Here is an 18,516-nt window from a genome sequence, read left to right as displayed (position 1 = left end):
ATCCGCATGTCGATAGTACCAGGAATCAAGAAACGAAAGGAGCAATATATAGCATGATAAGTGGAATTTTATGTACTAGAAATTTATTCGGGAAGAAGTTTTGTCTAGTAAACAAAGGTTTGTATGGTATCTGGGTTTGATGGTATTGATGGGGATAGAGGAATGAAGAGCTACCATCGTCTAGTACCAGGAATATCCTCATCCCAAAGGAGGCTACCCGAAGTAGACTTGCTGTAATTCTCCATAAAATCACTCGTGAAGTACCAGGGTACCAGAATTGGGTGGCATGTATTGTTCCATGCACGACGCAAGGTTTGTGGACCTTTTTTTTTTTGTTTGTTTTTTTTTTAGGTGTTGGTGGTTATTCGGGTGTTGGTATATCGGTTTGCGTTTGTAAGTATTTGGAGTCTTTGCAGATGACGCAATTTTTGTGCACGCAGCGACGGAACAATGTTGTGATCATAAGATCACGATTCGCGTCGAGTAAAGGCAAAGGCTCTTGATTTTTCTTGTGATTTTCGTTTGTGTTTGTCCCGGTGAAAGATAAACTATCTGATATTGTTCTATTTGCATTCCTACTCGATGATCTTTAAGTAAGTGTAGACCACAGTTCTTCTCAGTCGAGAAGAAAGTACTAGAAGGAACTTACTTGATTCAGCGACTGGCTGTCATGTGAACCAATGACTTTTAAAAACTATCCAAAGATTTTAATTGTAGATATGCTTAGCTGTTAAATAGCGACCCTTCCCAATTCTGCGTGACAGGTATACTAAATCTACTGAGGTTTCATAACAGACGTTGCGTTGTGTTACAAAAAAAACGTGTGTATACTTATGTACGCGCGTTAGATGTTATACTTCTTTAGCGTAACAAGATTAAAAATCTTTTCAAAAATTTAATCTCACGCCTTATTCTACGTTTGTAGAGAAAACGATACTATCAATAGAAAAGAGGTATTTAATACATTGAAAGTTTTTTTATAACGCATTATCTAGTTATCTCATTATCGGACTACCAAGTTTCAATAAAGATTAAAATTTGAGATTTTTGTACAATTGAATCCATTAAATCACCGGAATGAGCCCATTGTACATTTTGTACATTTTCAAACCTTATAGCTAACTTCAGGGTGTCGGTTTATTGTGACGGTGTGCGCATCGTTAAAAGTGAGCTGGCGGATGATGTATTCCCCTCTCACTCGATTCCGCAACTACCTTCGTCCTACTAAAATCGTGTAACCATGTGCGCGCGCATTTCGTTATATCGTATGATTTCACTCCCATGATTTTTTCCTAACGCCGCTAAAGAAGTATATATGTAACAGTAATTTTATAAAGTGGTAAATAATTAAAATTTTCACAACGATAAATTTATATTGGCCAGATATTTTATTAAATTGAATAGGGTTTTTATAAATACGCTTATAATTATTACGTAATTAATAAATACTTTTCAAACAACAATTAAAATTATATTTGATTAACAAACAATTTTCATTACATTGACTTGGTGGGTATTTAGATATAAATACGACCGGATTATCGATACACTTCAGTACTACTGGACTCGAACGATGCAAAGATACATCCCGGTGTCTATAACTTCAAACTAAAAATCAAAACGAAAGCATATCTACGATTTTATCTTTGTATGTTGTCGGGGTTTTATGCAATAATGTTAATATAGTTGTGTGTACGCCACTAACAAACCAACTCGCTTGGTGAAGGTAAAGGCGACGCGTACGCCGGAGACTCCACGCCCGGCGTCCGAAAAACTATCGGACAGAGACTACGTGCCCGACGACGTGAGTTTAGTCTTATATTATAAATGCATGTTGACAACAATGTGTTTGTTATTGCACTGGTGGCGGACATATAATGTGGCTTATTACGCACTTGGGCATTTTTTTGGGTCGGTTTATTTCTCGCTCGCTCTAAGTAATAAATGCGTAGGTGAACGTTTGTCCTTCCTTCCCGCCCTAAATAAACATACAATATAATTGAATTTTTTGCATTCAGATAGTTGAAAGTACGAAGGGTAACATTCACGTTTTTCATTCGAAGTAAACGAACGGTTACCACGGAATTTGTAAAAAACCATAGTAAAAGCGGACGAAGGACGCGGGCAATAGCTAGTTACATTATAAATGCAATGTGCAATTGTTTCTTATGGCACTGCTGCAGACGTATAATGTTGCTTAGTACGCAATTTTTTTAAGCGATACGGTCCAAATCAAAATGCTCACTTAGAATTTGTAACATCAACTTTAATGGTGTGTTGAAATCACAAAAAAAAATAACGGTGACAGCGCCAAAAAGATAGCAGGGTATAAGCACTTATGAAACATCAAGTTTGTCTGTTTGTAGTGACTCTACCGCCAGTTCGGAATGCAGATTCTACCGAGAAGAAGCCGACAAGAAACTTTGCACTTGCTCTTTTCGATCATAAACTATTTACATTTTTATATTTCTTTTTCTACCCTGTGATAGATATAAAAAAAATTATATATACTACGACAATACACACATCGCCATCTAGCCCCAAAGTAAGCGTAGCTTGTGTTATGCGTACTAAGATTTCTGACGAATATTTTTTAGGATATACATAAATACATAACTGGCACTGAAAAACATTCATGACAGACAATTTCCAGGTGTGGGAATCGAAACCAAAGCCTTGGACTCATAAAGCAGTGTCGCTGCCCACTGCGCCAATCGGCCGTCTACTGTGAGATTTAGTCTCATTGCCTTAATATTTGTTCTATTAATTTAAACAATATCGTAATTTTTCTGGAAAAGTGTCGGTTTGGCTGATATGTCTTTGCTTTTAAATAATATTTAAACCAAAAACAAAAAACTCAAATACTGCTATTCTTCTACGATATCAATGATTATTAAGTTATTTTATTATCATACTTGTGGTCGGTTTTTTTTGTTTAAATAAAGCTCGGTTGGCAAATATCTTCAAGACATTCATAGTGATCTTTGCCACTGAGCCAGTTCAACTCAGTTCTTAAATATGGCATTTTAATGACCTACATTCAATCAATAATTAGTGTTTACACTTCATTATTAAGTAATGTTGAATAAATACTGTATACCACCTGGATATAATTGCTCCGGTTAAAACATACAAGCGTTGTATTTATGTCATGATCAAAAACGTTTATACAGTTGTTCAAACATACTTTCTTCTTTTCTGCTTATTTATTTATATATAGGGCATCTGTAAAATATAGAGAAAAGAGTAAAAAATCTTTAAATATATTCCTAACAACTTTTCACTTATTACAATTAAATGCTTAATTTTTTAATTACTAGCGGCCCCGGAAGTTGTCCTCTTGAATGAATGAATGCTTGAATGAATACTTCTTCTATTGTACACAACACCCGTCAGGTCATAGTGTACAACCAAAAATTAAATATTATAAAGACAACAATATAATATATAAATCTTTTAAATATATAAACGATTGCCTGTTAAAGCAGCGCCACGTTTTCGTGGTGGGGCTGCAATCTGCATCCCCCTTCCCCGGATAGAGGCCTCATAATAGGCGTGAATATTGGTTGTCGGGAAAGAGTCCGGACACCACCCGATTAAGGAGCTCTGGATGGATTCCATGGGAGGGACCCTCCGCATCTTGCCTCTGACGATTATACCCTGTCCAGGGTTGCCAAAAACTCCTTATTAACCCCTTAGCCCCGGCGATGGTAACCTGAAAGGCCATTTTGGCCGTTCGCAGCTCCCTATAGAGGTGATCCTCTTCGGACGCGATCAATGGCCTCCGAGGCGGCATTGGGTGTAGGCTTGACGCGCCTTGTTACTGTCGGCACGGAGACCCGCGATTTCCTGTGACCACCAGTACAAAGCAGCGCCACCTAACGGTTCCAATTGAATTTTTAAACACCCATGAAATACACAAAAAATATCCAAAACAGGAGTTGTGTGACAAACACATTTACATTTATCTTTACAACCCACTACCCGCCCACTAGAATACACGGGTCTCAGAATGAGAGGGGTTACGGCCGTTTTCCACCACGCTGGCCGAGTGCGCATTGGTAGACCTAACACGCCGTTGAGAACATTATGGAAAACTCTGTCGTGCAGGTTTCCTCACGATCTTTTCCTTCAGCAAGTAATATTTTAATTGCTTAAATTAAAAACTTATTTTTAGAACGCGAACCGACTAATCGAAGTTTTTATTGTGTAACAAATGAGTAATAATAAAACGAATTTCCAGTCCAAACTCCTGAAGCTAAAAGACGACGTGCCCGCGTCAGATCGCAAGCTGCGATCGGCCGACTCTCCAAAACCAGGCAATGCATCGGATTCAAGCGATAAGGTAATCCATGCTAATATTATAAATGCGTCAATGTATCTGATTGTTTAATTGTTTGCTATCCCGGCTCAGTTTTTGTGGGCTCTTAGACCACGACACGTTTGAACCCGTCTCGGTTTAGTTTCAAGTTTAACCAATGTAGATATCACCATCACCTCACAATAATTTTAATAATAAAAATCAAAATAATAAAAGTCAAAATTATGCATAATCTGTGGTCGGTATAAGTTTGAGTAGGAATTCAAAATGACTGGAAACCAGAGCTAAAAGGAAGGTCATATGAGATGGCGGGAAAAATAGAGGTACAGAAGAGTACAGACAGAAGTGTCAAATGAATATTAAAGAAGTATGGAGGGTAGAGGTAAGGAGAGTCATCTTATATGGGAGAAAAGTTGAAAAAGTGTCCAGTTGTTGCGCTAAATAACAGTTCAAAAATCCTCCACAATGGCGCTGGTGGATGCACAGGGTATGGTATGAATGTAGCAATCGTAGATGAATTGAAGTATGCCGAGTTAAAAAATGTAATGTCATTATCGACTAAAGTAGTTAATTATTGAGAATTTATTATAACCAAACGTGCGTTTAGAGTGATTTTATTTCGTAAACAGTAAATAGTACGGTATTTATATTTGGCGCTTCTTTTAAGAGTTACCCTGATGCAAATGTGGCGCCATCCTAATTTAATACATTTTGACGACACTTTTTCATATACACAGATGACTCTCCTTACCTCTACCCTCCATATAAAGAAGTTATCTCTTTGTAGATTATAAAGTGTGCTATAAGTTTAGATCGATTGATGTTTTAGATACTAAATCGATTAAAAGTTGTAGGATATGAATGTGGGGTTTATTTTATGTATGTGATTTAAATAAAACATTTTTGAATGTGAATTTTGAATTTGACCCATGTTCGGCTCAACCGTCGAGCCACTTACGATGGGGTGCAGCCACGGAGTTCCAAGAGCGCCATCTAGGGACCAGAGATGGCGCTCTTCGGACGCCATACAAATGAGTCTAGTCAAGTCAAGTCAAATATTTCTTTATTCAAATAGGCACATAGATGGCACTTTTGATGCGTTATTATATACAAAATGTGTACATAGCAGTGAGTAGTGATGGCGATAACTACAATCGTAAACTTAAAACTAAAGCTACGAGGGTTCCAATCGCGCCCTGGTCTAAGAAGAAGCCCACAACAAACTTAGCCGGGTGTTCTTTTTGTTATCACCATCTCACATTGTCATTAGAAAATATTTAAGAAGCAACCTGGTTAGAGCAATTGTTTACACCCAAGCTTTTTTATCGTTTACAAAAATCTCGCACTCGGCACTCTGTTTGGTGTAAAGTACAAATATTCATCACCGGAGCACGGAGATCATCCTGGAAATAGATATTTCGTCATTTTAAAGCTGTTGATAAAAATTACCCGCGGGATTAAAAGAAATAGCAATTGTTACCTATTAATTTATATTAGCGAAATTTTGCATAGAAATAGGAAAGTAGTGTGTGTGTGCTCACCTAATAGTGTTTTATATTTATTATAAATTTAAATTCATAAAGCAAACTGACGACCTCCGTGGTGCACCGGTGAACGCTGTGAATTTAAGTAGGAGGTCCCGGGTTAGATTCCCGGTAGGGGCGATTTGGGAATTTATAATTTCTGAACTTTCTCTGGTCTGGTCGGCAGTGGCGTTCATTGGGTTTCTTACCAGGGTATGCATACACCTTCAATTGCATAAAACGGCACAAACTCTCCTCCTATTCCAGTTATAATATCAATGTTAGGGTATGCAGTGCTTTTGTGCATGTATGTACGCCACTGCTGGTGGGAGGCTTTGGCCGTGGCTAGTTACCACTCAGCGCGAAGAGGGGTGGTGACAACAGTATTCTGATCTGCCGTCACCACACGACACGGTTTATATTTCAATTGATCAAAAACGCACTAAAGTGCGAAAAGTAACGCCACCAATAAAACTCCACTGTTGGACAAAAGACTGCTGCCCAACGGGTGGATTTTCCCATCATGACCACGCTGGGTGGACGCTAGTAGTACCACACAGGAGGCTGCTGTCAGATCCGTTATATTCTCTTGGTCGTCTCGTACGACAACCGCGGGAAGCAGAGCGGTGGTGACAACCGTATTCTGAACTGCCGTCACCGCACAGCTTCATAATAATACACTTTTGGTATATTTATAATAAAATAAATAAATAAATGTACTACGACAATACACACATCGCCATCTAGCCCCAAAGTAAGCGTAGCTTGTGTTATGGGTACTAAGATAGCTGTTGAATATTTTTATGAATATAATACATAAATACTATAATATACATATAAACACTCAATTCTACTTGATAAATAATATGTCAGTTTAAGTCGTTTCCAGTAAACGATGATCTTTGTTTAAGTCGTATGTTTTTATTTTTATAATTTATATTAGTGTTTTTATCTACACTTGGAGGAATTATCAATTTTATAAATTTAAAATATAAAAAATTCGGAACAGACAGGATTTGAACCTGAGACTCTCGGGCAGTCGCGGCCTGAGCGCTTTCACCAATTAAGCTACGGCTCTCCTACCGTCGATGCAGAAATTAGTATATGCCTTTCACATCAGTCTTATAGCGACTGTAGCGTCATCTAGTAGGAAGGTCGTATGTTTTTGCTCGGTATTATTTGTGAAACTACCCGATTGTACGAAAATTTTCTTTTAGCTGCATTAAGTTATGCTTTATAGATTTATATGTACCTTCTATAGTGTACGCTCACAACTTTTTATTTTTAAGCTTAATGTTTTCTCAACTAATCGAATTTTTTTGTAATTCTTTCGAGAAAAAAAGATCTTTAACCACAACACCCAGATACTGAAAAACATTCATGCTCATCACACAAACATTTTCCAGTTGTGGGAATCGAACCCACGGCCTTGGACTCGGAAAGCAGGGTCGCTGCAAACTGCGCCAATCGACCGTCATTTATGTAATGTTATTTCATTGGTTACAGGTTCTTATACCGGTCGTAGTTCTAGATGATATTAATGAAGCCGAGAAGGAGACCAGTAATGCGGATGATAAAATGGAGAGAGAGATCGAAGTGGTTGTGGAAGTTGAAAATGAAGGTGAGTTTTATGCTTGATGTTCTTTACAACGGTTGAGGAGTCAAACCAAAAAACAAGAGACAACTAACAAGAACAGTTTCGTACAGACAGAGAGAGTAAGAAGATGGCATATGATAATATCCTCCTCAATCCAATAATTTAAATTCATTTAAAAAGCCTAATTTATTCATATTAAAAATTGTATAAGCTATTTGTGATTTCCGAGTTAATTTATCATAGAACCGAGTCAAGATTTACCGTTATTTAATGCTTGATGTTTATGCGCGAACAAATCCAAAATTAGACACTTTGAATTCACTTTACCTCAATTTTCCTAAATTCAATCTTTTGTCTGAACGTTTTGGATTACTTTGTTTTTTATCATCGCTTGTAAATCGAATCGGGTAGAACTACCGACGACCTAATAAGTAAAAATGGGTCTGAGAGTAGTAGTTGACGAATTTGAGCTTAAAAACAAGCCATATAACTTATATTATGTTCGTTTACGGTGAAGGAAAACATCGCGAGGAAACCTGTTTCGTCATAATGTTCTCAAAGGTATGTCCAGTGGAGTCCACCACTCCTTTGAGAACATTATGACGTAAGAACAAGTTTATATGTCGCGCTGGGCCAGCGTGGTGGACAGCCTTAACCCCTTCTCATTGTGGAGGGAGACGTACCCTGAAGTGGGCCGATGATGGATTGGTATAATGATGATTATATAAGTTCCATTTTAGTTCGCCGTTGGTGTTTTAATAATCTTATAAATAAACTTCCAGTTAATTTGTTTGTTAAGATTAAAAACACTAATAACATTAAATATGTAAGGGCAACCTTAAAGAATTTTGCTTTAAAATAACTTTATCAGAGAGAATATTGCGTGGGTAGGGATCTGGTATGTCATCTATGCACAAGTTGTAATCATAAACTTGCTATCTAACTGTTGTGTACTGACTACTGGTAGGGTTGTGATTGCAACTTAATAATAAAATAAAAAAAATTGTTTTTAAAATGAATATCATTAATCATTAATCTATACCTTGTCACATAAACTGTGTGGTTTGAGATGAGGTGAGTGACCTAGTTGTCATAAATTGTTTTACTCTTAAGTTGACCAATAAAAATAAAAAAAAATAAAAAAAATACTTGATTACTATTGCGTACAAATCTTATGGTACTAGTTAGGAATAATAACTAGGCTTAACATGCTTTCCGAGGAACGAGAGTCAACACCGCTAAATTCCTAACTTCGGACCGGTACTTGAAACTAAATAAACTCTAAACCAAACCATTTTTCGACCCGGAATTTGAACGCTCGTGGTCCGTTGTTAAAGATGCTTACCGCTAGACCAACGAGGCATTATATATTTTATTAGTATAAAAAACAATCCAATGATGTCCGAGGGCAGTGCAACGAAAGTATTAGTGTGACGATGTGCTCCCACAGACGAGGGCCGCGTGAAGGCGGACACCAACTTCTCCAAGTCGCGCGTCAAAGTGTCACCCTACCGGCGCAGCACGCGGCTCGCCGACAACACCAACACGTCGCTGCTGGCCAATTATACAGGTAACTGCAATCAGCATACAGGTATTTGTCATCGGTATACACGCAACTGTTATTTATATCTAGGTAACTTTAACCAAGGCACAGGTAAAACTCATCAGTATACACTTATACAGGTATTTGTCATCATACAGGTATATGTCATCCGCAAACAGGTAATTGCTATCAAAATACAGCTAACTATCATTTATGTCTATAATCTAGGTTCAGGTAACTATCATCAACACCCGACTAATTCATTATCACAAGGTTAACTATCATTGATGTGTAGGTAACAATAATGTAGATACAGGTAACTATTATTTACGTCTTGGTAACTATAATCTTTGTACAGTTTGCTATAATGTATATACATGTAACTATCATACAAATATAAAATAACTATCATATAAATTATTTATCCCTACAAATTATATAAATAACTTGCCCGCCATTATTTATTTTTTACAAAATATAATTTTATGAATATGTTACGACAAATTGCATAGCTTGTGTTATGGGTACTAAGATGACTGACGAATATTTTTATGATTAATATACATAAATACTTAAGAATATAAAGCAGCGACCCTGCTTTCTGAGTCCAAGGCCGCGGGTTCGATTCCCACAACTGGAATTTTTTTGTGTGATGAACATGAATGGTTTTTCAGTGTCTGGATATTTGTATGTATATTAAAAGTATTTACTTATATTATTAATACAAATATTCATCAGTCATCTTAGTACCATAACAAAACATAACTATCTTTACTTTGGGGCTAGATGGCAATGTGTGTACTGTCGCAGTATATTTATATTTATTTAAAAGTTAATTTTTATAAATTTAAAATGCATATATATATTTTTTAAATTATAAAATTAAGGAAAAAAAACAATGTGTAATCTTCTTTTTTCAAACGTGTCTCATTGTAATATGGACGTATGAAAAAAGTAGACCGAAACTGCAATGTTTCCTACTAGATGGCGCTACAGTCGCTATAAGACTGATTTTAAAGGCATATACTAATTTCGACATTAGCATTAGTAGCTCAGTTTGTTTGTTTTTTTGAAAATTTCTTTATTTTTTCAATGAAATGTAACAAGCACATTATTCACGCTAATTCAAATAAATTGTACTGTACTTATTAAGTAGTAGCTAGTTAACTATTCCAACTGTATAACAACCTTTGTAATTGTATTATTTGCCTAATTCATTTAAAATGACATTATTACTTATTTCTGATTTTTGTATTTGTATTCTTTAAATTGTAATGCTTTTCATATTTTATTTTTTTATTTTTATAAACATTTGCACACCGTCTGTGACAGTCGATTGTGAAGGGTCTGTTTAATGAAATGTGTTCTTGTTATGTCCCCACAATTTGGCACATAAATAAATATTATTAAATATTATAATAATAACCACCCGCTCACCCCGCAGGCAACAACACGACGATGGAGATGGACATAACGGAGACGTCGTCGTTCATCTCGGAGGAGCCCAGCCCCGACAGCCCCTACCTCAGCGGCCTGCGCAGCATCCGCGGCCGCCGCTCCTACAAGCCGCTGCGCGAGATGGCGCTGCGCAACATCGGCGGCGCCCGCGGCGCCCGCGCGCCCGCCACCGGCGCCACCAGTGCGTACCCGTACACCCGGCTACCAGTACCAGTCTTGATAGGGCAGCTCGAGTGCAATCAATTCGACAGCCGGTCGGCGCAGTCGGCAGCGACCCTGCTTTTTGCGTCCAAGGCCGTGGGTTCGATTCCCACAATTGGAAAAGAGTGTTTGTGTGAAGGAGTCCAAAAAATCAAATATCTTAAAAATTGGTCCAGCCGTTCTTGAGTTATAAATGGAGTAACTAACACAACTTTATTTAATTTTTAGGTTGGGGAAAAAGTTTCTTCGCATTTCTTAAGATAATTCATAACATTTTTTAATATAGTTTATTTACATTTAACTAGAGTTTGTAGGTACCATTTTGTTCAATAACTCATTGCTATCTTGTAGTTAGGTAATTTTGGCTTCTGATCACTGATACCGAAACCAGCCATATACAATTAGTATAGCCAACGAGACTTCATTACAAGTTCATACATACTATAATGCGAAAAGACTTTTTCCCCAACCTATATATATAGAAATATGTGTTTCAGGTGCGGAACATCCGACGCGGCCGACTGGTACTGTGGTGGGACGCAAGCGCAAGCCGTCGCACGAGGAAGTCGTCGAGCTCGCCAGCGAGGCTGAGGAGGCCGTGAGGAGCAAGCGTGCAAGGCTTCTGGAACGCCTAGCTAAGCCCTTCCGGATGGCCTCCACGCCGCTTCCCGCACGCCGCGCCGCTGAGGTAACCACCCTCAGCAGTAGAGCTCGTCAGATTCAAAAATTTTATCCTCTCTTCATCCGTTAAGAGCGATTGAACTCCGTCCCCCAGCAGCACAGGCAGGAGACAAAAATAACATTCCCCGATTGTATCCCCTGACAAGCAGTGCCGTGCACTTCATAAATGCACAAAAGCACAGTCTACCCTAAAATTGATCGTCCTGAAATGGATTTTCCTGCTGTATGCATACCCTGGTAAGAAACGCCACTGCTGACAAGGGATATAATTCCCATGTCAGCAGTGCTAAAGCAAGGGAACATGGAATAGGAGAAGTTTACCCACCTTTATTATTACACATATATCAGTCCCCTGAGAGTTGGCAAAGCTCTGGGAAAAGATATTTTTTTATCCTTTCCCCGGGGAGATTCTAAATTTTGCCCGATGATGAACTCTTAATTCATTAATAACTCGTTACAGATCGTCGGCATCAACACAGACCTGCCGCTAAGCGCGCCGGTCGCCTCGGCGGACACCTTCGACCCGGAGGCCATCAAGCCCCCAGGCGCGACCGTCGCCGCCCCGCCGACCCCCTCGCCCGCCGTCGCGGAGCGGGACTCCAAGCGCTGCGTCGTCATGTAACATAGCACTGACACCGCCTTGTTAACCATAAAGGGTTATGTCATAAAACGTTTACGTGTCAGGTGACAGAGGCGAAGCTTTTTACGTTTCCTATGAATGATGTCTGTATTCAAATCTCATAGGTTATACCGACCAATGAAACGGCCTCATATATGAGGTGTATATATACACTCCGTTTTTCTTACTTGTCTTAAATTACAAACGGTCTTTTCATTGCTTTTTAGAATAGAAAAAACCGGCCGAGTGCGAGACGGACTCGCGCATGAATTGTCTATGCAAACTGCAAAATAGACAAGTCCGTTGTAGGGGGGAGCCTCCCTTAAATATTTGTCACATTTTAATTTAATTGATTTTAATTCAAATACATATTCTGTAAAGTCACGTTTGTTGTGTGGGAGCCTCTTTAATTCTGTTTCTTGTGTTGTTATAACGGCAACATTATACATTGGTAAAAATTTCAAGTGTCTAACTATCACGGTTTATGACATAAAGCCTGGTGATAGACGGATAGACAGACAGAAAGACGGACGGACAGCGGAGTCGTAGTAATAGGACCCCTTTGTGTACCAAACTCCTAAAAAGTAACGAAAAAATTGTTTATATAAGAGAAAACAGAGTTTAGATAAGTTCGTGTATTTAGTTAACCGCAGGGGACAATTGCGTAAGCTAAATGCACGATATACAAGCACCATCTTGTCTTCGTCATGAGATTTGTCGATATACATCGTTTCCAACTGCACTCCTCATTGGCTGGCGGAGTCGTTTCCGCTCGCTCGCTCGTTTCACGTTAAAAAGCTTCGCTTCAAGTGATGTTTTGCGGAAAGAGATAAATTCCAATCCCCACCGATCCCTTATTGTGTGTGATTATATTCGCATACATTTCTCTCCCCGTTATTTGGCTATTTCTTAGCATTGCATTATAAACTTTATCTAGATGGAATAAAGTTAAAAGTCCAGTTTGAAGCGGCGAAGGTATCGTGTTTATATTTTGACAGAATTAGGTTACGCCAAAGTTAAGTTGCGTTAATAGGTCATTTATTCAACTACGTTAGTTGTGCGCTGTGGAGGTCCCGCGTTCGATTCCCGGCTAAGGAAATTTGTAAATTTCTGAATTTTCTCTAATATGGTTCAAGCCTGGCGTGACTAACCCCTTCTACAAAGACGTGCCGCCAACAGCGTTCCGGTACGATGTCGATTAGGGGTTTAATATAAATGTCATTCCCCTTACAGGCAATTCCGTTACCATCTTAGACTGCATCATCACTTACCACCACAGATTACAGTTAAGCGCTAACTTGTAGTGTTGAGTAATAAAAAATTTAAAAAGTAACAACTCTGGCAATGAAAAGCGCTGTACCTACCCTTCCTACCAAAGGACTTTCAAAAGCTCTCTCGCTCTTTCCGGAAAACGTCTATTAAATGTCCCTTTTACATTGTAAGTGTATTTTATATAGAGACAGTACAAAATGTACTTTTATTTTGTCACGGTCAAAGGATGTTGAACTTTACAATATATATATGTAATAAGATGTACATGGACTTAAATGGTGAACGTCTGGTATGTTAAAATTTGTAAGAGCATAAATTTATATTAGTATTATCGATAAATTTTAACATTATTATGTTAAATCGTGGAATTGGAATATAGAAGTTAAACATCCGAATAACCTTAAATTGGGTCACAACGTGAAATCTAGTAAAATCTATATTAGTATTTGTGTATGTTAAATCCTCTTAACAAATATCGGAGATGTTTAATTTCGTCACGGGATGAAAGCCTATTCGGTTTAAATGTATGTGAAATTATGCTTAGCATTTATGTTAAATCGTGGTATCGGATTGTTAAAAAGAAACATGTTAGATGTTAAATTTGATAATACAATGGTTGTACTATACTGTTCACTTATAATGTTATTCGGTTAAATATGTGAAATAATGTTTATTTACTAATAATCGGTGCCTTTTTATCGTACAATACTGACCCGTTTAATCTGTCCAAAGTCAGAATTCTTTGCTAATAAAAATAATAAGCAAAGACACAATATTAAGAAAAAAATATTTAATAGTTTGGTGAATAAGAAGCACCCTTTACCGAGTTTAAGTGACGAGTATTAATTGAATGAATTGCGATCGTTTCATGCCTAAATGCAGAAGTTAACTGGTGTAGTAAACTTTAATTATTTCGAATATTGCTTAGAGTTATGCAGATAGATGTAAATGGTTGCCAATGTTTGACGGTAAAAGATTCATTGTATATAAAATTTGCGATGTTTTAGCATCGATCATGAAGATCCATTGATATATATGTATAAGTAATATGAGTATATTACTTTATAAATTTTAATATTTTTTGTTCAATCATTGAGTCCACTTTTTTGTGTTGTTTAGTATGTGAAATGTCGCATTTCGAACTACGTACTATTTAATATAAAACCTTTTTCGTGTCTCCAAATGTGTTAATTACTAAAAAGTGTTCAAGTATGAAAAAAAACTTATCCCTATGAAATAACAGCACACCTAATCTAATAAAAGTTGTGTACCGATTTTATAGTTACGCAATGCTTTGTTTCCTTCTATCGAATGCCAAATTATTGATAATAGATAGACAGATAAAACATTGTATAACTTGTCATTGGCTATACATAACGTTTATTCGTACGGCCCTGTTATATTTGCATCAATTCAATTCAAAATTCAAATAAATTCGATTCAAAATTCATTTATTTCAAGTAGGCCTAATATAAGCATTTTTGAAACGTCAAGTCTGTCTGTTTGTAGTGTCTGTATCTAACATCGAATGTTAATGCATTTATGAACTATACTTGATTTTATTGCTCGTGCAGTTTGCCAAACATTTCATTCTATTTTAATTAATTATAAAAAAGTGTACTAATAGCAGGAAACTCAATAAAATGTGAGATTTTCTACCTACGTTTACTTATTCGTACGCGTGAATTTAACTTCAATTTGTATGGTTTCAAAAGAGCGTCATCTACTTAAAATACTGGGAAAAAGGAATGCCAAGGAATGTCTCTCTTTCGATATCATGTAAATCTTACTTAACGGTCACGCGATAGAAAAGGTTAACGTAGAATCTCACATTGGACAACCAGACCAGTAATGAAGAATGACCAGATTTTTTTTTTCATATAAATGATATACGCATAAAATATGCCCACATTTAGCTGCCCACCTAAAAGTTTTTGTTTTTACATATTTTATTTAGGAAGGATTTTTCTATTGTGTATCTTAATTGCTTGTACGGCTGGCGTATACTTTGTGTTAGATGCAGTTTAGCAAAAAAGATCACATTTCAAACTCCAAAATACACAAATAACAATCCTAACATTATGATATTTTAAATTTCGACTTATTATTCCAGCTAAGTTTTATCAATTGACTAAACTATAGTTGTTATAGCGGACATGTTTTTAATTGCTAACACTGTTCTCTCGCGACACTTTGTCTTGCGTTGGTTACAAGATATTTTATTTTCTTACAATCAATGTAAAATAAACAATTTCTTCCGCATACGAACACACTGTTGCTGTCCAGTTAACTTTCTTTTGCCCGTTTTCACTTAACCTAGAATAGCCTTCATTGGATGCCTAGTAATTTAGGTGATTCCTAGAGACAAAAAAAAAACTTTTCACGAACTCTTATCTGATGTCTAACGACGAAAACTGGCATTTGACTAATGTACTTAGATAGAGCTGCCTAACACTCTCAACTCTGGCTTAGGCGCCAACCACTCGCCTTAGCAAGGCTAGCATGGAAAAGATACATTTTTCTCCCAGGGTTTATCTTCTCCCACAGCTTTATCAACTCTCGGAGCATTGGCACACCAGCGGAAATAATATCCAAATAATAAACGGGAGTAAGCTTCTCCTATTATCTGTTGCCGTACTTTGACAGTGGGTAGAATTTTTGTCTCCTCCAACACATCGTTAACGAACTTAATCCTAAAGTTACATCTAACACTGAAGTAGGGGCACACAGTAACAACCTCTTTATAGAGTGATAGCGTGAAGTCGAGTTTCTCGATTACTAAAGTCGCACTCGCAGACGTTTATTTCACAGACAAATTAACGCATTTGTTATGGATTTACCAATTAAAAACATGTCCGTAACTTGCGGTGCGTCCAGTGCGTTCAAACCTTTATACAAACCTACCTATAGTTTCAGGCGGAGCTATCAGTTTTATATTATTTCATTCGAAATATAGTTTGGTAATAAACAAATTTTACCCTTTGTGTAAAAAAAAGGTAATGAACTAACCTGATGCTCGACTAATGGCGCACTATATCAACTCAACACTGACTCAACTCAAGTTAGAGCACGAACGAACAAGAAGCTTTATGTCGTGCGGCATAAAGACTACATTGCAATGTTTTATTTCGGGTTAAGTCGGGTGTTGAATCGATATGCTGTGTCAAGTCCTGGATGTAATTTCCGTTGGTTAAAAATAAGCTTAGATTAAGATTTAGTTTAGTTCGGTACAGATATGCGACTTTGTGCAATCTTTCCCAAAAACAAAAAGTAAAAATCGAATATGATGCCCGGAAAATACACATATTTTGAAATTGATATCAAATATCGTGTAAAAATATTATATTCATTTTTTATTTAGATGAAATATATAGAAGTATTATGAATTACGTCTTTCATTTTGTCATAAAATCCGTCGAGGCTTTACACTCGTTTCGATGTAACCGATATTTATTTAGGTTAAACCGGTATCATCATTTTGAATTCACTTGAGAAAATAATGATTAGGGAAAGATATATTAAACGCTTATTGACCGGTTTCTTGCACGAGTACAAGGGTGGCTGCTAAGTACGAGATCAAACAATGAGCGTTCAATGAACCCAGTCAATGCTCACGCATGGAAACCGCTCATTAATCGGTCAATAGATTCGTAGTTCCTTGATAAAATCTTTGAAATAATTAACCGGTCCAGAAACTGTTTGTTTACTTTGTTAGTAACTGCTTTTGTTGGTTACTAATTTATCATTTCAATTCAATTCAATTCTTGTTTATGGCTTTAAGTATGCCTTTTGGGCAACTTTTATCATTTCATTATTATAAAACATTTTTTTTTTAATTTGTCATATATCTTAAATTACACATTAACGTTAGGCTGGCACAGACATACTGTCATCAAGGTAAAGGAATGTATTGTATCTGTGTGATATTTGAAAAAAGAATTTGAATTCCTATGATGATATTCCTGTGGCCTTATGGCTACATAAATAAAATAAAAATAATTCTCCATTTCAAATTCAAAAATTCTTTATTCATGTAGGCCTATCACTTATGAAGCGTTGATATGTTTACATAATTGTCAGGGGATGGTGATAACTTCGTTACCAACTTAAACCTTAAGCTGAAAGGTTTCCAAACGCGCCCCGGTCTAAGAAGTGCGTACAACAAACTTAGCCGGGTAGTTTTTTTGTTATCACCATCTCACAGTAAATTAATATTAAGCTATGAAGTTAGAGCAATTCACACCCAAGCTTTTGCTGTTTTAATTGCTGTTATTTAAAACAAATAATTAAATAAGATTGACTCTTAATGTTCGTTTTTATTATTTTTTAAATATTTTTAAAACGACTTGTAATATATGAAGCGATTATTTGGGACGAGTGAGAAAAATGGACTAGAAGAAAATTTTTAGTAAGTATACATCCCGACAACATTTATTAGATTGTATTTGTGTTTAATACGATTTCATTTACATAAATTTGCATTTACATAAATCAAGAATATAATGTATCTCAAACTATCATATTTACAAGCAATTTTATACTTTATGTATACACTTTATTATTTAAAGTGACTATTGTTAGAATTTCATTATTTAAGAACAATAAATAAAATAAGACTTATGGGAAAATGTGTTTCTGTTTATGTTTTAAATGAGAAATACTAGTTTTATTTTGACTTGACAATTAGTTAGTTGGATTTATTAAATTACGCAAAGTCTATCATTTGTTGAGGATGTTTTGTTAAAATATCCGTGGCGGCGTTTTGAGTCATTCCGATTCAGTTAACTATACACTAAACTGTGGATAAGGGACTCTTCAGACTTATCAGAGTTAGGAAAGCAAGACCGTTAAAATCCTGGGTACTGCCGTCAGATATATGTGTGCTACTTGTGAAATTGACGTCAACGATTTGGTGAGGATCTGTTAAAAACCTTTGCAAATAATTGACAGAATTCCTTAACGCACTATTCAGTTTCAATATAAACACCCTAAATCGTTACTTGTATCTCCATAATACATGCTCGATACGTTCATTATATCTGAACCGATTTGTATTTTTGTTTTTCAAATAGAACGGTTTGCCGCATTCCGTTTACTTGGTAGAAGAATAATAGTTTATGGTAGAGTCCGAAAAAGAAAACAGCAAATCATTTGCAATTTGTACTCAGTTTAGTAATAGCTCGGATAAGTGTGATGGTATCTTTATACTCCGAAAAAGTGTGTAAGAATTCATACATATTGTGGACAGTACCGTGAATTGTAGAGGTACTTTGAGAATATTGAATGACCTTTACTTTAATA

At 36.6% G+C, this 18,516-nt stretch overlaps 1 protein-coding gene across 4 annotated transcripts in view; it reads left to right on the top strand.

Annotated features, from left to right (window-relative positions):
- LOC120634159 (nucleolar protein dao-5-like) overlaps positions 1-16,998 on the top strand; it is a 52,363-nt gene extending 35,365 nt beyond the window's left edge. For 2 of the 4 annotated variants that reach the window (XM_039904581.1, XM_039904579.1), the window contains exons 5-11: positions 1,727-1,804; positions 4,244-4,345; positions 7,351-7,465; positions 8,892-9,011; positions 10,429-10,623; positions 11,141-11,331; positions 11,785-16,998. In XM_039904581.1, the coding sequence (XP_039760515.1) occupies positions 1,727-1,804; positions 4,244-4,345; positions 7,351-7,465; positions 8,892-9,011; positions 10,429-10,623; positions 11,141-11,331; positions 11,785-11,946 (963 nt within the window). In that variant the 3' untranslated portion in view covers positions 11,947-16,998. The remainder of the gene's footprint in view (positions 1-1,726; positions 1,805-4,243; positions 4,346-7,350; positions 7,466-8,891; positions 9,012-10,428; positions 10,624-11,140; positions 11,332-11,784) is intronic. The other 2 variants (XM_039904582.1, XM_039904580.1) reach the window with 1 other exon arrangement.
- The last annotated feature ends 1,518 nt before the right edge of the window (positions 16,999-18,516 follow it).

The sequence above is a fragment of the Pararge aegeria genome, chromosome 23 (assembly GCF_905163445.1).
Source record: "Pararge aegeria chromosome 23, ilParAegt1.1, whole genome shotgun sequence".
Classification (NCBI taxonomy): Eukaryota; Metazoa; Arthropoda; class Insecta; order Lepidoptera; family Nymphalidae; genus Pararge; species Pararge aegeria.
The sequence above is the reverse complement of the archived record's forward strand: the minus strand, read 5'-3'. Positions and strand labels throughout refer to the sequence as shown.